The 15,917-nt window shown below is 54.3% G+C and overlaps 1 protein-coding gene across 2 annotated transcripts in view; it reads left to right on the top strand.

Annotated features, from left to right (window-relative positions):
* The first annotated feature begins 3,593 nt into the window (after positions 1–3,593).
* The window catches only part of TENT4B (terminal nucleotidyltransferase 4B), a 45,411-nt gene continuing 33,087 nt past the window's right edge, over positions 3,594–15,917 (top strand). The window contains exons 1-2 of one of the 2 annotated variants that reach the window (XM_036345531.1): positions 3,594–3,611; positions 4,201–4,796. In XM_036345531.1, coding sequence (XP_036201424.1) covers positions 4,234–4,796 — 563 coding nt within the window. In that variant the 5' untranslated portion in view covers positions 3,594–3,611; positions 4,201–4,233. Of the gene's footprint in view, positions 3,612–3,797; positions 4,797–15,917 lie in introns of those variants that run through there. The other variant, XM_036345530.1, reaches the window with a different exon arrangement.

The following is a 15,917-nucleotide window of genomic DNA, read 5'->3' as shown; positions in this document are numbered from 1 at the left end:
AACTTCTATGGAAACACCACTCCAATCAGAGGTTACCCGCGAAGCCAAGTCTCTAGAGGCAGAAAGAAGGTTAGTAGTTGCCCAGGGCGGGGGTTGGGAAAAGAGATTGACTGCCAATGAGCCCTAGAGATTTTTTTTGGGGGGGGTTTGATAGGAAATATTCCAAAATTGGATGGTGGTGATGGCTGCACAGCTCCTGACTTTACCAAAAAAAATTTCACACTTAAAACCAACAAATTTTACAGTGTACGCGTTATACTATAAAGTTATCCACCCACGTACACACGCACGCACTCACGCACGCACTCACTCCGGGGATCCCAGAATGGCACGCCATTGAGCAACGTGTTTCTAAAAACAGCGCCGGGAGGAGTTGGGACTGTCCTTCCCACTGCCTGTCATCCTGCCGTCTCATTGAAAAAGATCTCCCTACTTAGAGTCTGCTTTGTTTTCCCTTCATGAAGGAGGAGAAAAAACCCACAACGTAATAATGTAGATATTGTGTGCAGAAGAGGGACAGCTCTAAATGGGGCCTAAGCCCTAGGCTACTAATGCCGGGGAGGAGTGCTTCATAAGCTGAGTCCCGGAGGTACGTGTAACCCTACTGTGTGACTATCAGCCCGGGCTGGTTCGCTCTGGAGGGCGGAATACAGTGGCACACCGCCCCTGCCTTCACTCCCAGGCCAGTCACTAATCACACCCCGTAAGAGTGCAGTGCTGTGCCCCTCCTGTTTCGTGCGAGTTAATACGCCAATAAAAATCCTACTTAAATCTGCCGGGTTCTTTGGTAATTTGCTTTCTTCTCATTTCTTGGCTCTGTTTTTGACTTGCAGAACCTTAGTAGTAAATCTTTCAAGTTGAGACCAACACCTCAGCATGTTCTTCCCTAAGACCAAGAATCCTGAGAATGAACAGGACATCCTATATAATAAAAGGCTAATATGCAAATCGACCAAACAGCGGACCGACCGGTCGCTAGGACGTGCACTGACCACCAGGGGGCAGACACTCAATGCAGGAGCTGCACCCCCTGGTGGTCAGTGTGCTCCCACAGGGGGAGCACTGCTCAGCCAGAAGCCGGGCTCACAGCTGGTGAACACAGCGCGAAGGATGCTAAGCGGGGAGCAGGCCTAAGCTGACAGACATCCCCCCTGAGGGCTCTATGGACTGCAAGAGGGCGCAGGCCAGGCTGAGGGGGCCCCCCACCCCTCTGAGTGCATGAAAATGTCTGGGTGTGTGACAGCTGTGTTGTTTTTGCTCATCAATATAATGCAGAGAGTTTTTGAAGACTTTCATGGCTACTCTCTTGTTCTAAAAAGCAAAATGAAAAGGTTGAGTCATCAAAATGTACGACTGAAATTAGTCTGTCCTTCGGACGCAGCCGGCTACTTGGAGACAGACACTGCGGATCTGTCGGAGAAAGTGAACCCATTTTTGTGTGTGTCAAGTTCCCTACTGTTTGACTGGAGACTGGACGGTTTTTGAGGAAACCTACACAAGAGATACTTTATGGTTCTAAGTCATGGCACCACATCCCACACTCAACAACACGGCCTCATCATCTGGTCCACAAAGGCTATTCCTGCCCCAGGGCCTTTGCACTGGCTCATGTCTGGGTCCTGACAGATCATTCCCTAGGTGGACATGACCCACTGCCTCACTCAAGTCCCTGCTCAAACACCACTTCCTCAGAGCAGCCCTCCCTGACCAGCCCGTCTAAAAATAGCCCAGTCACTATCCCTTTAGCCTACTTTCTTTTTCTTGGTAGCACTCAACCACGGTCTGACCTGACACGCTTGCCTTACCGCTGGAATGTGAGGTCCACGAAGGTGGGGACTTCGCCAGGTTAGGTCACAGCTGTCTCACCGTATTCTGGTACATAATCTCTGCTCGAGACATAGTTGTTGAATTAACTGAATAAATTGCCATGTGACTTTAAATACTTACCACCTTTGCCTCCGTAACCAGACAGCAAATTCATGGCAGGCAGCCAAAGGCCCTGGTGGCTTACTTATCTTCTCTGCAGCAATTAGCTCCGTTGTGCATGGCTGTTCTGAGTGAATGCGCTGAAACGTGAGTGTGCTACCAGGCTAACAGGTCAGCATTCCCTGCGGGTGGACAAGAACAGGGCCGTCTTACCGTTCAGCCCGCGCCGTGCGAAGTGCTTTTACGTCTCTGAGCTCATTTGGTCGTTTTGCCAGTGCTGCAGTCGTTCTTAAGGTCTGCCTTTGGAAATGAACACTCAGTGCAACGGATGTTCATTCTGGCGTGGGCTGCACGTGGATACTGTTTTGGGGGTGGGTCTTAGGTATCGGTGGCATTCAATGTGTTCCTGGGCATTTGGAAAAATATTTTAAAAGCCCGAGTCACATTTAAAGTCAGGTAAGTGAAAATGGAAAAAGCCTCTAGGATTGTGGTCCCTTGACGTACACGTGCGCCTGGAGAGGTTTCTGGAAGACTGTGTCACAGTCTTCATGGTGGTGGTTTCTAGATGGCGGGAGCTTTTGTCATGTTTACTTTGTTCGGCTTTCTATTTTTCCCTTTCGAATTTTTAAAACAAACTTGAAGTCCTCAAAAGAAACCAATCTCTATGCAATGCTTTATTTTTGCTTCGCTTGTCAGGGTGAACAGCATAAAAACACTCCTCCTCCTTTTCCAGGCAAGGGGATTCTCAGGACACACCCAAGGGGCCAAAATTCTATAGGGCTTTCTGTAGGTTTTCCGTATTTACAGCCACGTTATTCTCTCAGCAAGAAAGAAGGGAGAGCAATGCTTCCTTATTTGATGGTTTTTTCATCATTTGCCAAAAAAACTTTCCAGGATATGGAGCTCCCCAAACAGAAGGCCCACATCTGGTGCTGGGACTGGTGGACTTGGGACCCACCTTAGAGCCACACCGGAGATGAGCCCATTCTCTTTTTTTTCCTCCTGATCATTTGAAATGCTTCACATTCCCTGTCCGTGTCTTAGCCACAGGGATCGGGAAGGTATGCAAATCACCACCTCGTGGGAAACCTCTGCCGATGCCAACAGTATCTGGTCCCCACGTGCGTCTGAAAGGTCTGGGGCTTTCTGTTCATCCTGAACCAAGGCCTTTGCAAGAGGGCGGTGCACCTCGGGGCGGGAGAGGTGTCCTGACAGCCCAGCAGCGCATGTCCGTCTCCGCGCCTGGGCACCCGCGCGTGTGCACCCGTGTGCGTGGCCGCGCAGGGTGGGTTTGGGCCCACGGCTAACACACGCAACGATCCTGCACGTGCAGCCGCGCAGGGGGGCCAGGGCGCGGCTGGGCGGGCGCAGGGAGGGCGCGGGGCGCGCGGGGCGGTGGCGCGGGCACCAGCGCAGCCGCGTCCGGGGTCGCCGAGCGCACGTGCGCGGGGCCGGGCACTTCCTCCCCGAGGCAGGTGTGCTCGGAGCCGGGGCCTCGGGAGGGGTCGGACACCAAGGACATCCGGGAGGCGGGCGGGGGAGGGCCCGTGGGCGGGGCGGCACCTCCCACCGCCCCTGCCCCGCGGAGCTGACGCCGACTTCCGTCCGGCCTCCTCCAGGCTCCGGGACGCGGAAACCGAGACCGGCGGCGGCGGCGCGCGCGCGAAGGGCACCCGGACGCCCAGGTACGTGCGGCTCGGTGCCCAGGCGGCGCCGGGACGGTTGGGCCGGGCGGTTGCGGGCACCGCTCCGCGCCGCGGCCTCTGTGACGCACGACGCGGCCTCCGGGCGGACGGGCGGCGCGGGGGCGGGCCCGGCAGGGGGCGGGGCCGGGAGGGGGCGGAGCGAGCGGGGCGGAGCCGCCGAGGCCCCGCCCTGGGGCCGGAGAAGCGAGGACGCTACGGAGCAGGCGCATCCCGCCGCCGCCGCCGCCGCCACTGCCACTGCCGCCGCCGCCGCCGCTCACCCTTCTCCGGAGCCGCCGCCGCGGCCGCCATTTGCACGGGGACCTCGGTGACAGGCTCAGCGGAGGGGCGGAGGGAGGGGGGAGGGCCCGCGGAGTCCCCGAGGGCGGGCGCGTCGCCGCCGGCAGCCCGGGCAGCAGCGGGAGCAGCGGGAGCAGCGGGAGCAGCAGCAGCAGCGGCGGCGGCAGCAGCAGCCGAGGCCGGGCGTGCGCCCGAGGCGCGGCGGCGGCGGGCGGCCCTGCGGGAGGCCGGGAGGGGCGGGGGCCGAGGCCGCCGCCGTTTGATGGATCCGAGGATCGCCTGGTTCCAGCCAGAGCAGCTCGGACCGTCCAACAGTCTGTGGATGCAGATCTGGGAGACGACCCAGGGGCTGCGCAACCTCTACTTCAACCACCACTGTCACAGCAGCGGCGGCGCGAGCGGCGGCGGCGGCACGGCCACCGGCGGCAGCGGCAGCGGCAGCGGCAGCCCCGGCGGCGCGGCCCCGGCCCCGGCCCCGGCCCCGGCGGGCATGTACCGCTCCGGGGAGCGCCTGCTGGGCGGCCCCGCGCTGCCCGCGGAGCAGCGGGACTTCCTGCCCCTGGAGACGACCAACAACAACAACAACCACCACCAGCCCGCGGCCTGGGCCCGCCGGGCAGCCGCGGGTCCCTCGGCGTCCCCGGCCCCGTCGGCGTCCCCGGCCCCGCACTCGGCCGCCGTCCCCGCCGCGGAGCCCACGGACCCGGCCTCGGGCAGCAGCAACAAGCGGAAGCGTGACAACAAGGCCAGCACCTACGGACTCAACTACAGCCTGCTGCAGCCCAGCGGAGCGCGGCCCGCGGGGGGCTGCCGGGCGGACGGCGGCGGGGGCGCGTACAGCGGGACCCCCTGGAAGCGGAGGAACTACAACCAGGGAGTCGTGGGGTGAGTGGTGGCCCTGCGGCCTGGCGGCCCGGCCCTTGCACACGCGCAGCGAGCCACACGCCCACAGAGGGGGGTGGGGGGAGTCCGGGCGAGGCCACCCCGCTGGGCCTTCTTCACCGCCGCCTCCCAGGGGCCTGATGGACGTCCCTTCATCGGTCCACCATGCACACCTTCCCCTAACCCTCCTTAGCGGTCCGCACCACTCCCCTCTCCCCCTCAGCCATCCACGCCCTCCCTGCACCGCCCTTAGTCATCCACACGCTCCCTCTAGTCTAGACTGTCCACATCTTCTCCGACCTTATCCATTCATTCTGTCCTCACAGCGCCCCTCCCCGTGGGCCCCCCGCCCCCCCCAAACAGTGACACACACCTTCCCCGACTCCCCCCTGCAGCCCTCCCCACCTGGCTCCCATCCTCACTCCCCAGGGTGAGGCCGCTTGGCACGGGGAGAGCATTCATTCCCCCAGAACGGTCCTGCGTTGGGACCTTCTGGTGGAACAGGACCCGGAGCTAATTTCCTTGCCAAGAATAGAATCATCCAGAAAGCTCCTCCCCCCTCCCCCAATCCCAAACAGGAATCGCCAGCCCAGTGAGGCTTTGACTGCTATTGGCCCTTTGCTCCATCCGGTTCATTTTTTTTTTTTTTAATTTTCAAAATGTATCATTTTAGCGATGCCAGGTGCTGTGGGGAGTGAGGAATGGGGTGAGGGCTAAGTTTAGGCTGGTGGGGATGGGGAGCTCTTCTGCTGCGGCCCATAGAACTTTCTAGGAGTTCATGGCCTCTGGCCCCAGCTCCTGGCTGGCATGGCCAGGGACTGCCAGGGCTTCTCATTCGAGGGGTAACTGTATGCTAATGAGGGAATGTTGCACCACTAATGACAGTCTGTTTAAAGTTCAGCTGGTTACAAAATGTTACAAAATGCAGTCTTTCCCTGACCCCTAGTGAAATTATGTGCAGGAGCAGGGAAAGTTTTCAGCTGGGTTCCCTTCTGGAAAAGCCCTCTGCTGGGGTAGGACAGGTCACGGAGAGTGTGTGTGCGTGTGTGCGCGCGCGTGTGCGTGTGCGTGTGCGTGTGCGTGCGCGCGTGCATTTACCTTGAGTGTGGAGAATGAGCTTTCAGACTGCTTTCACTCTGGGGAGGATGTCCTGCCTTATGGGGCTGCAGCAGGCAAGTGGAAGCACCGTCAGCCCTCCCGGTGGAGCCTGCGCTTAGGTTCACCCGTTCAGGCCTGGGCAGGCGTGCGGGTGTGCCCGCCGGGCCTGGGGAAATGAGGTGGTGGGTTCCGTCTGCTTCTGGTGGGCCGGCTCTGCCAGGCGCTACTGTTACACTGACACCTTTTAGGGAAATGCGGCCCAGCGAGCGTTTCAGGGCTGGCGCTGGGGAGCATGTCAGACCTGTCCTCACTGCCCCTCCCCAGGGGAGCCCTTTGGGGGTTGACTCCGTTGCTGAGCTCCACAGGCGTCCGCTCTCCTCAAAGGCCCCTGGTTCCATCCTGCGAGTGTCGCCAGGCGGAGCGTCCACGTGCGGCTCCGTGACGAGCTCATGGACCCGAGGGGTTCTGGCGGTTTCTTCTCTTGGTGCCGGTTCAGGAATAAGCGCCAGTGAAGTTATCCTAGTCAACGAAAAACTTGAAGTTCCCTAATTCTGATTTCCTGAAGCTTCTATGTATGTGTCTAGCAAAGATCCCTTAGACATGCAGAATGCTGGCTGCCTCCTCCTGTCCTCTCCTGGCCATTGATTGTTGAAGGTGCTATGAGAGGGTCGCATTTGAACGTGAAGCAGTCTGGTCTTGTTCAGGTAGCACGTTGTCCTCACAGGGATTAAGGAGAGGAACGTCTATTTCCCGGAGGGATTACTGTTTAAAAACTGGTTATAAACCTGTTTTAACACTTATCACTTTATCAGATTTTCCCTTTGTTTCCTCCTTTGAGAGGTGGTCAGCAGTTCAACATATTTTTTTTTTAAATTTTTTTTTATTTATTTAAGAGTGTTTTTGTAAGAGTGTCTGGGTGCTTAAAGATTCTTGTTTGATTTATGGATCCTAGTTTCTTGACTGTTGGGGGAGTTTTGCTGTTTTGAATGCAGATGTTTAAAACATCTGAGTTCAGAGTGCATTGTTAGGCTGTTCTGAGATTAAATATAGTAAAACTGTTACCAGCATTCTGAGCCCTCGGCGCGTGGCTGACGTTGAGCTAATAGGTGAGCCGGTTGTGGCGCCCCGGCCTCCGCGGGAGGGACAGGAGAGCCGAGCACCGGGCAGGCGCTGGGGCTGTGGGGCGGCTGGGTGCCGCGCTCACATCTCCGTCTCGGCGTTCTCTGCCTCAGCCGAGCGGGTAGACTTCCTGCCCGCACCCTCTGTGGCCGGTTCAAATCCCGCTGGCCCGTCGCCCCGCTCTGGATTCTTTTGGTTCCCTCTTGACCTCCTGAAGCACTTGCTTCGTGCTGAGGGTAGAGCTTGCCTGTCTACTTTTTCTTTGATGTGTATGTGTCTCCTCACCCGCTAGGCCACTAGCTAGAATGGGCATTTCTTAAATGTAGAGTAAGTTACTTAGGCTTCCTCCTGAAGCTCTCATAGTCCTGCTTCAAACAGTTACGTTTGCCTGGCTCACCACAGCCCTCCCCGTGTCCCCCAGGCCCAGGGAGTGTGTGCACTTCCTTTTTCTTCTTTTAAAAAAAATTTGTTTTTTCAATCCTCACCTGAGGATAGGTCTGTGGAAACATTGACCGATGGACCGCCATACGTGCCCCAACTGCGGATCAAACCTACAAACTTCCCGCCTAGGGCAGCGGTTCTCAACCTGTGGGTTGCAGCCCCTTTGGGGGTCGAACGACCCTTTCGCAGGGGTCACCTAAGACCATCGGAAAACACATATATAATTACATATTATTTTTGTGATGAATCACTGTGCTTTAATGATGTCCAATTTGTAACAATGAAATCGGGGGTCACCACAACATGCGGCGCTGTATTAAAGGGTCACGGCATCAGGAAGGTTGAGAACCACGGGGCTAGGAGATGACACGCCAACCCCCTGAGCCACACCAGCCGGGCGCCTTGTCTTCATTTGAAAGTTGCTTTCACTTGTTTTTTCCTGGGGGTTCATGTCCCTCCAAGGCTCGCTGTGGTGTGGGAAGCAGTCCACCTGCTCCTCTGATTGTCCATGAAAAAGAGCCATGAGCCCTTTTCTTGTCAAAGATTTAATTGTTGATCACCCTGGAGAAAGAAGGGAGGACGAAATGTAGCAAATACAGGAAACCTATGGAGTCAGGGTCCTTGGGCTGAGCCCCCGTGCCCAGGAACGTCCTGTGTCAGGTGCCTGATGCTCGTTCCCGCCCATTGGAAAAGGCCTGGCTCAGTGGCTGCGCGTCTACCTGTGAACCAGGAGGTCGCAGTTCAGTTCCGGGTCAGGGCACAGGCCTGGGTTGTGGGCTCGATTCCCGATAGGGGCTGTGCAGGAGGCAGGCGAACCATGATTCTCTCTCATCATTGATGTTTCTATTTCTCCCTCTCCCTCCCTCTCTCAGATCAGTAAAAATAAAAATCAATCGATACAAAGTTTGAGTTGGCCGCGCTGCCAGGACCGGAGAGATTTTTTCCAAGGGTTGGGTGACTAACACCATGTTCTGGAGCGCACATGTGGCCGCGGGACATTGAGAAGGCCCCGCGGGAATCCTCGGTGTAAGGAATGACCTCTGGGACGGGGTGATGGATGGGAATGGGAGGAAGGGCAAAGAAATGCGAGCGGTACTTCAGGGTGAGGAGGGAGAGGATTTGGACCCATGTGGACTTAATCATCAGCTACCGTCTTGACCTTGAGGGACTGGGGAAATGTTGGTCTTGTTGGTTTGGAGCAAAAGAGGGTGATGCGGAGGTGGAGCTGTCCAGCAGGGAGTGGAAATTTGGGGGCTGCGATGTCGGGGTCCTTGCGCAGTGGGGCCGTGTCTTTCCCGGCCCGTGGTCCCTCGGTCACAGTCCAAGGTGCGGCCGCTGTTCTCCAGCACTGGCGACATGGCCGCCGCCTGCCCCGCTGCCCCGCGCGGTCAGCGCTTGCTGTCAGTGCTGGGCTCCACGGCGGGCGGGCAGGCGGCCCCACGCGGGTTGGGGATGAGGACCTCGGAGGCCTTGTCCCGCGTGCTTGCTCCCACAGAATGATTTTATCACTTCTGGGCGCGTGCAGAGGGAGCCCCGGCGGCTCCTCCGTGGCTAGAACCTCCGGGTCATTGAATTCTGGGCATCGGACGCTGGAATGCGCTTTCACGACGACACTCGGTGTTCTGCAGGGCAGAGTCCACCAGGACGTGGCACTCGGCCCCGGGGCTTCCCAGCACCCAGTGGCCGGTGTTCAGCTGAGCGGCACTCCCGCCACGGCTCATCTTCCACCCAAATCCGTGACTGGCGAGCACCGTCCGGGCAGGATCAATGGCGTTTCAGCCGTGGGATCTTTCAGCCCGTTTTTAAGTTTAGATGTTGGCATCTACCCTGTGCTCACACAGAAGGTGTAGCGCGTGTATTTTCATTTTTTTTAAAATTGATTTTATAGAGGGGAGAGAGAGAGAGAGAGATCAACGATGAGAGAGAATCATCGATCGGCTGCCTCCTGCACACCCACCACTGGGGATCGAGCCCGTAACCCGGGCCTGTGCCCTGACTGGGAATCGAACCCTGGCCTCCTGGTTCATGGGCCGATGCTCAAGCACTGAGCCACACTGGCCGGGCCAGAAGGTTTAGTGTATTGCAGGGACGGAGGGATGAGAAAGGGGGTCCTAGAGGGTCTAGGTCTGGGAGGGGGCGCATGTGAGAGAGCAGTTCTGGTCCGGGGTGCGCGGTGGCCTTGGATCCCAGCTTCCAGTGAACCCTGGTGTTAGGAGGCCACGGGGCCCACGGGAGGAAAACTCCAGGCACCTTTGCTGGTATTGGATCCATCAGATGTTCTTACACCGGCTGGAGCGGAGAGAAAAGTGTGAGCCATTTTTTTAATGGGAAATAAAAAAACAAGCTGTTGTACGTGATTTCACTCAGCTTTCTGTCCTCCCGTCTGTCGGATCCGTTAGAGTAGCAGTGAGTGGAGGCAGCTATTTCAGGGTCACACCCACGGTGCCAGGGATGTGTGTGTGAATCACCGACGCGCACATAGGTGTGGAGTCATCTGGAAAGGGCTGTCGGCCAATGAGGATGGTGATTTGCAGCATTCGGCCCAGATCCCGGCCGCTGGTCTGAGCATCCCGCCTGCTCCTTCCGCAGAGCGGGCTGGACCGCGGCCCCGGGAGCAGAGCAGAAGGTTCTGCCCGCCCTCAGAATGCGTGCCAGGGGCCCCGCTGCTGCAGCCACAGCACCGTCTTACCGTCTTACAAGCGGCCCGGGATCATGCATTCCCGGGGTAATAGTGATTGATGTTGAGGGCGCCTTCTGAGCGAGGCTTTCATTCATTTGGACCCAGGCAGCGGGCGTTGCACCTGTTTCCGTGCTCTAAGTTCCCGGATGACATAAGGGGCTGCAGGCCATAGGGAAATTGGAGGTAAAGATTTTGAAGAAAACCCTGCCCGTTCAAGCCTGCAGCAGTCGTGGCCGCGCGCATGGGAGATGCCCTGCCGCTCTGGCAGCTTCCCTCGGCGCCACTCGCGCCCTGCTGCCCGCGGAAGCGGCCGGAACCGTGTGCAGACCCCTGTGTTCTCCAACCGCGCGCGAATCAGGGCGTCCATGTCGCCCCTTCATCAGGCTCCGCGCCGGCAAACCTCCCCTGTGTGACATTCACATTCTCAGGCATAGCTCACTACATGTTTTATTTTTTTTTATTATTTTAAAGAAATATATTTTATTGATTTTTTACAGAGAGGAAGGGAGAGGGATAGAGAGTTAGAAACATCGATGAGAGAGAAACATCGATCAGCTGCCTCCTGCACATCTCCTACTGGGGATGTGCCTGCAACCAAGGTACATGCCCTTGACCGGAATCGAACCTGGGACCCTTCAGTCCGCATGCCGACGCTCTATCCACTGAGCCAAAGCGGTTAGGGCAGGGGTGGGCAAACTTTTTGACTCGAGGGCCACAGTGGGTTCTTAAACGGGACCGGAGGCCGGAACAAAAGCATGGATGGAGTGTTTGTGTGAACTCATATAAATTCAAAGTAAACATCATTACATAAAAGGGTACGGTCTTTTTTTTCAATAGTTTTATTCATTTCAAACGGGCCGGATCCGGCCCGCGGGCCGTAGTTTGCCCACGGCTGGGTTAGGGCAACCTGTTTTATTTTTTACATTTTATTTTGTTTGTTTACTTACTTTTATCCTCACTCAAGGGTAGTTTTCCACTGATTTTTAGAGAGTGGAAGAGAGAGGGAAAGACAGAAACATTGGTGTGAGAGAGACACATCGATGGGTTGCATCCAGCACGAGCCCCAACCAGGGCCCAGGCCGGGAAGGAGCCTGCAACCGAGGTACGTGCCCTTGACCGGAATCGAACCCGGGACCCTTTGGTCTGCAGGTCGATGTTATATCCACTGAGCCACACCAGCTAGGGCTACATTTTATTTTGAAACACGGTCACACAAATTTATAAAACATATACAGCAAGACTCCATGTTCCCCTCCCCTAGTGCCATGGTGACATCTCACATAACTGCAGTTTGAGATCAGAACCAGGAAATCGGCATCATTAGAACCCACAGCCTTACCCCGACTGCACCAGTTTTATAAGCACTCATTTGTGTTGTGTGTGTAACTCAGGACTTAAAGGGCCAAATTTTGGTTTGACTCTTCACAGTCATTTTAACTCTCTCTTTTCTGTGAAGCATTTTACAGTGTTTCCTCCGCGTGGCGCTTTTTCAGCGGCTGGTGTGAACGGGGCGTGGCTGTCAGTGGAAACGTGAGCGGGGAACTGCAGAGCTGCTTTCAGGGGGCCGTCCCCCGGCTCCGAGCAGACTTCGCTGTCTGCTGGCTCGCCTCTGTTCGGGGGTGGACTCGGGGGCGTGTGGCTTTCGGCGGCGGGAGTTGTTCTCTTTTCTGTACGTTTATATCTGAACGAGGCTTCCAGACCGTGTGGAGCACACGCTTCTATTCAGGTCGGTCCTAGAATAAACTTCACTGGGAGCGCTCTCTGCACCGGGATGGACCCGGGCTCTTGCTTCCCCCTGAGCAGCTCCGTGCAGTCACTGCTTGGATTTTGTCAAAATAACCCCGTGCTTGGCACTGTCGCGTGTTGCGAATTTCTGCTTAAACGAGCCTGAGAGTCCGTTGGGGCTGGGGTGGAGGAGCTGTAAGAGCTCCTTTCCAGCCGCTTGGCTTTAGCACCGCGCTCGGTCCGCGGTGAGCGTCGGCTTTGCATGTCCAGTCCCGGGAGTTAGCTCTTCACCTTTCGTTTTCTTCTTGGTGTGAAATCACTGCTTCTTAGAATATGCTTGTTTTTAAAGTCAGCGTGTATCTCGCATGCCGCTCATAAATGCTCATTGTCAGAAACCAGAAAGTACAGCTAAACCAAAGGAAGGAAAATAGGCCCTATAATACCACGGCCAGGATATAACTACCAGTAACATTTTGGTATCCGTATTTTCAGACTTTTCAATGTATGTATACATTATATCCTTTGTTCTTCTCGCCAATATGGACTCCTACTGTGGGCATACTTACGATGTTTTTTTAAATGTATTTTTATTGACTTCAGAGAGGAGGAGAGAGGGAGAAAGATAGAAACATTAACGATGAGAGAGAATCATGGATCGGCTGCCTCCCGCACGCCCTCTAATGGGGATCCAGCCCACAACCCGGGCACATGCCCTGACCAGGAATCGAACCATGACCTCCTGGTTCCAAGGTTCATGTTCAACCACTGAGCCACCCTGGCCGGGCTAAGTAATTTTTTAAAATACCACCGCGCACATGTTGGAATGGCTATTATAAAAAAAGACAAGAAATGGCAATTATGGGTGAGGCTGTGGAGCGTACGGAACGCTTGTGCATGTTGGCAGGAATGTAGATTGGTGTACCCACTGGAAAACAGCATGGAGAGTCCTCAAGAATTTAAAAATAAAACTTCCACATTATTTAGCGAATCCCACGCGTGGGTGTTTATCTGAAGAGAAGGAAAACACTAACTGGAAGGGATCTGCACCCCCATGTTCGCCGCACACGGCTGATTGTGGCTGAGACGTGGCCCTGAGCAGCCAGGGCCTCGCAGGAGTGAGTGGATAGAGTGGTGAAGCCGTACGCAGTGGAGGGTGCCCAGCCACAGAGAGTGACAGCCTGCCATTTGTGACAGCCCGGTGGCCTTCGAGGGCGTGATGCTGAGGGAAGTGAGTCAGTCCTGCATGACCTCACTCATGTGGTATCTAAGCACAGACAGCGTGCCGTGCCGTATAGATGCGGACAGCAGATTAGTGGTTGCTGGGGTGGGGCGTGATGGGAGTTGGGGGGGTGAAATGGGTGAAGGGGGTCCAAAGGTACAGACTTCTGGTTATGAGTCCTGGAGGTGTGTGGGGCACAGCGTGGGACCGCACCTCATACTCTGTTGCATATTTGAAAGTGGCTATGGGAGTTAATCTTACAATTTCTCATGAGAAGAAAAAGAAATCTCTCTGTAGGTGACAGATATTCACTGGAGTTATTGTGGGGATCTTTTCCCAGTGCAGGGCTGGGCAGGAGTGGGTTTACAGTTGTTCATATGGAAAAACACACTATCGACAAATACGGAACCATGTGTTATATACCTGAAGCTGATATATGTTAGTTATACCTCCCTTAAAAAATAACTTAAGTAATTAAAAAAAGATGAAAGAATTAAAAACTTTAAAAAAGTTTATTGAATTTAGAAAGAGATAGAGAAACACTGATTTGTTGTTTCACTTATTGATGCATTCATTGGTTGGTTCTTGTGTGTGCCCTGCCCAGGGATCCAACCCACCGCCTTGGCGTATCAGGACCAAACTCTGACCAACTGCGGCACGCAACCCGGGCATGTACCCTGACCTGGAATTGAACTGTGACCTCCTGGTTCACCGGCCGGGCTGCAATTCACCTTTTTAAAGTGGTTTTAGAAGGTTGTGTGACCATCACAGCTATCTCGTTCTAGAACAGTTTCATCACCCCCCCCCCCCCCCCCGCCCCAACTCCCTAGCCCTTGGCAGCCTCATAAAGACTTGTTGTCTCTGTAGATTTGCTGTTCTGGACTTTCATATACATTGAGTCATACAATATACAGCCTTTGTGCCTAGTTCTTTCACTTAACGTTTCGAAGTCCATGCATGTGGTAGCGTGTGTCAGTACTTAATCCTCCTTATGGCCGGATACTCCCTTGTAGGAATATCTCACATTTCGTTTATCCACTTACAGGAGATGGGCATTTGGGTTTCTACGTTTTGGCTATTGATGCTGCTACGCACATTCGTGTGCAAGTTTTTGTGTAGACGTGTGTTTCCATGTCTGTTGGGCGAATACCGAGGGTGGGATTGCTGGGTCATAGACAGCGGCTGTGACACTTTTCGCCCCTCCCCGCCGTGGACGAGGGCTCCAGGCCCTCCACGCCCTTCCCGCACTTTTCACTGTCCGCCTTTTGGGTGACAGTCACCCTCGTGGGTGTGGAGTGGAGTCTCCGTGTGGTTTTGTCTGCATCTTCCTGTGGCTCATGATGTTCATGACGGCGGCCCATCTTCCTGTGCGTAAGGGGCAAACGTATATCTTTGGAGAAGTACCTATTGAAATCCTGGGACCATTTTAAAAGTTTCGTTGTTGAGTTATAGGAGTTCTTTCTATGATGCTCCCCTTACCAGATGGATGGTTTGCAGACATTCCCTCCCATTCCACCCCACTTTCCTGAGCGTGTCCTTTGAAGCACAAAGGGTGCTTGTTTTCCTCTAAATTGCAGTTCCTGTAAGCGGATTCCAGTTCACCTATTATTTTTTTCTGTTGCTTGTGCCTTAGCTGTCATGTCATAGATACCATTGCCTAATCTAAGATCCCGGAAATTAATCCACGTGTTTGCCTCTAAGAGTTTTATAGTTTTAGCTCTTACATTCGATCATTGACCCATTTTGAGTTCATTTTTGTGTGTGTTGTGAGGTAGGCGTCCATCTTCATTCTCTTGCTTGTGAATAACTAGCTGTCCCAGCATCTGCATTTTCCAGAATGTTCATGTGGCCTTTTAGACTGTCTACTTTCACTTGGCAATCTGCATTTAGGGCTCCTTCGTATCTTTCCTGGCTTCATAGGGGCTTTTCTAAATGCTGAGAGTACTGTGTAAGGATGAGCCTGTCACCTCCGGAAGGACCTGACTGTTCTAAGTTTGGACAATGATGACTAAAGCTGCCATCGACGTGTGTGCAGGTGTTTGTGTGGGCATACAGAATCGCCCGTATGTGCCTTTATTGCCCTCTGACTGTCCATGGGCTCAAGACTGATGGCCCTTCTTTCATTCTGAGATTAGTAATTTGTGTCTCCTTCCTTTTTTTCTTAGTTCATCTGGCTAGAGGTTTGTCAATTTTATTGATCTTTTCAAGGAATCAGCTTTTAATTTCATTGATTTTTCTCTATTGATTTTTTCTTTTCACTGATTTCTGTTCTCATTTTAATTATTTACTTGTCCTACTTTAAATTTAATTTGTTCATCTTTTTTTAGTTTCCTAAGGTAGAAACTTAGATAATTGATTTTTTTAAAAATATATTTTTTTATTGATTTCAGAGAGGAAGGGAGAGGGAGAGGTAGAAATACCAACGATGAGAGAGAATCATTGATCAGCTGCCTCCTGCATGCCCCTTACTGGAGACTGAGCCTGCAACCCAGGCATGTGCCCTTGACTGGAATCGAACCCTGGGCCCTTCAGTCCACAGGCTAATGCTCCATCCACTAGGCCAATGGTTCTCAACCTTCTGGCCCTTTAAATACAGTTTCTCATGTTGTGACCCAACCATAACATTATTTTCGTTGCTACGTCATCACTGTCATGTTGCTGCTGTTATGAATCGTCATGTAAATATCTTATATGCAGGATGGTCTTAGGCGACCCGTGTGAAAGGGTCGTTCGACCGCCAAAGGGGTCGCGACCCACAGGTTGAGAACTGCTCCACTAAGCCAAACCGGCTAGGGCAGTGGTTGGCAATCTGCGGCTCGCGAGCCACATGTGGCTCTTTGGC

This window comes from Myotis myotis, unplaced genomic scaffold (assembly GCF_014108235.1).
Source record: "Myotis myotis isolate mMyoMyo1 unplaced genomic scaffold, mMyoMyo1.p scaffold_m19_p_19, whole genome shotgun sequence".
In the NCBI taxonomy this organism is placed as follows: domain Eukaryota; kingdom Metazoa; phylum Chordata; class Mammalia; order Chiroptera; family Vespertilionidae; genus Myotis; species Myotis myotis.
Note: the sequence above shows the minus strand (reverse complement) of the source record. Positions and strands in the feature narration are given on the sequence as shown.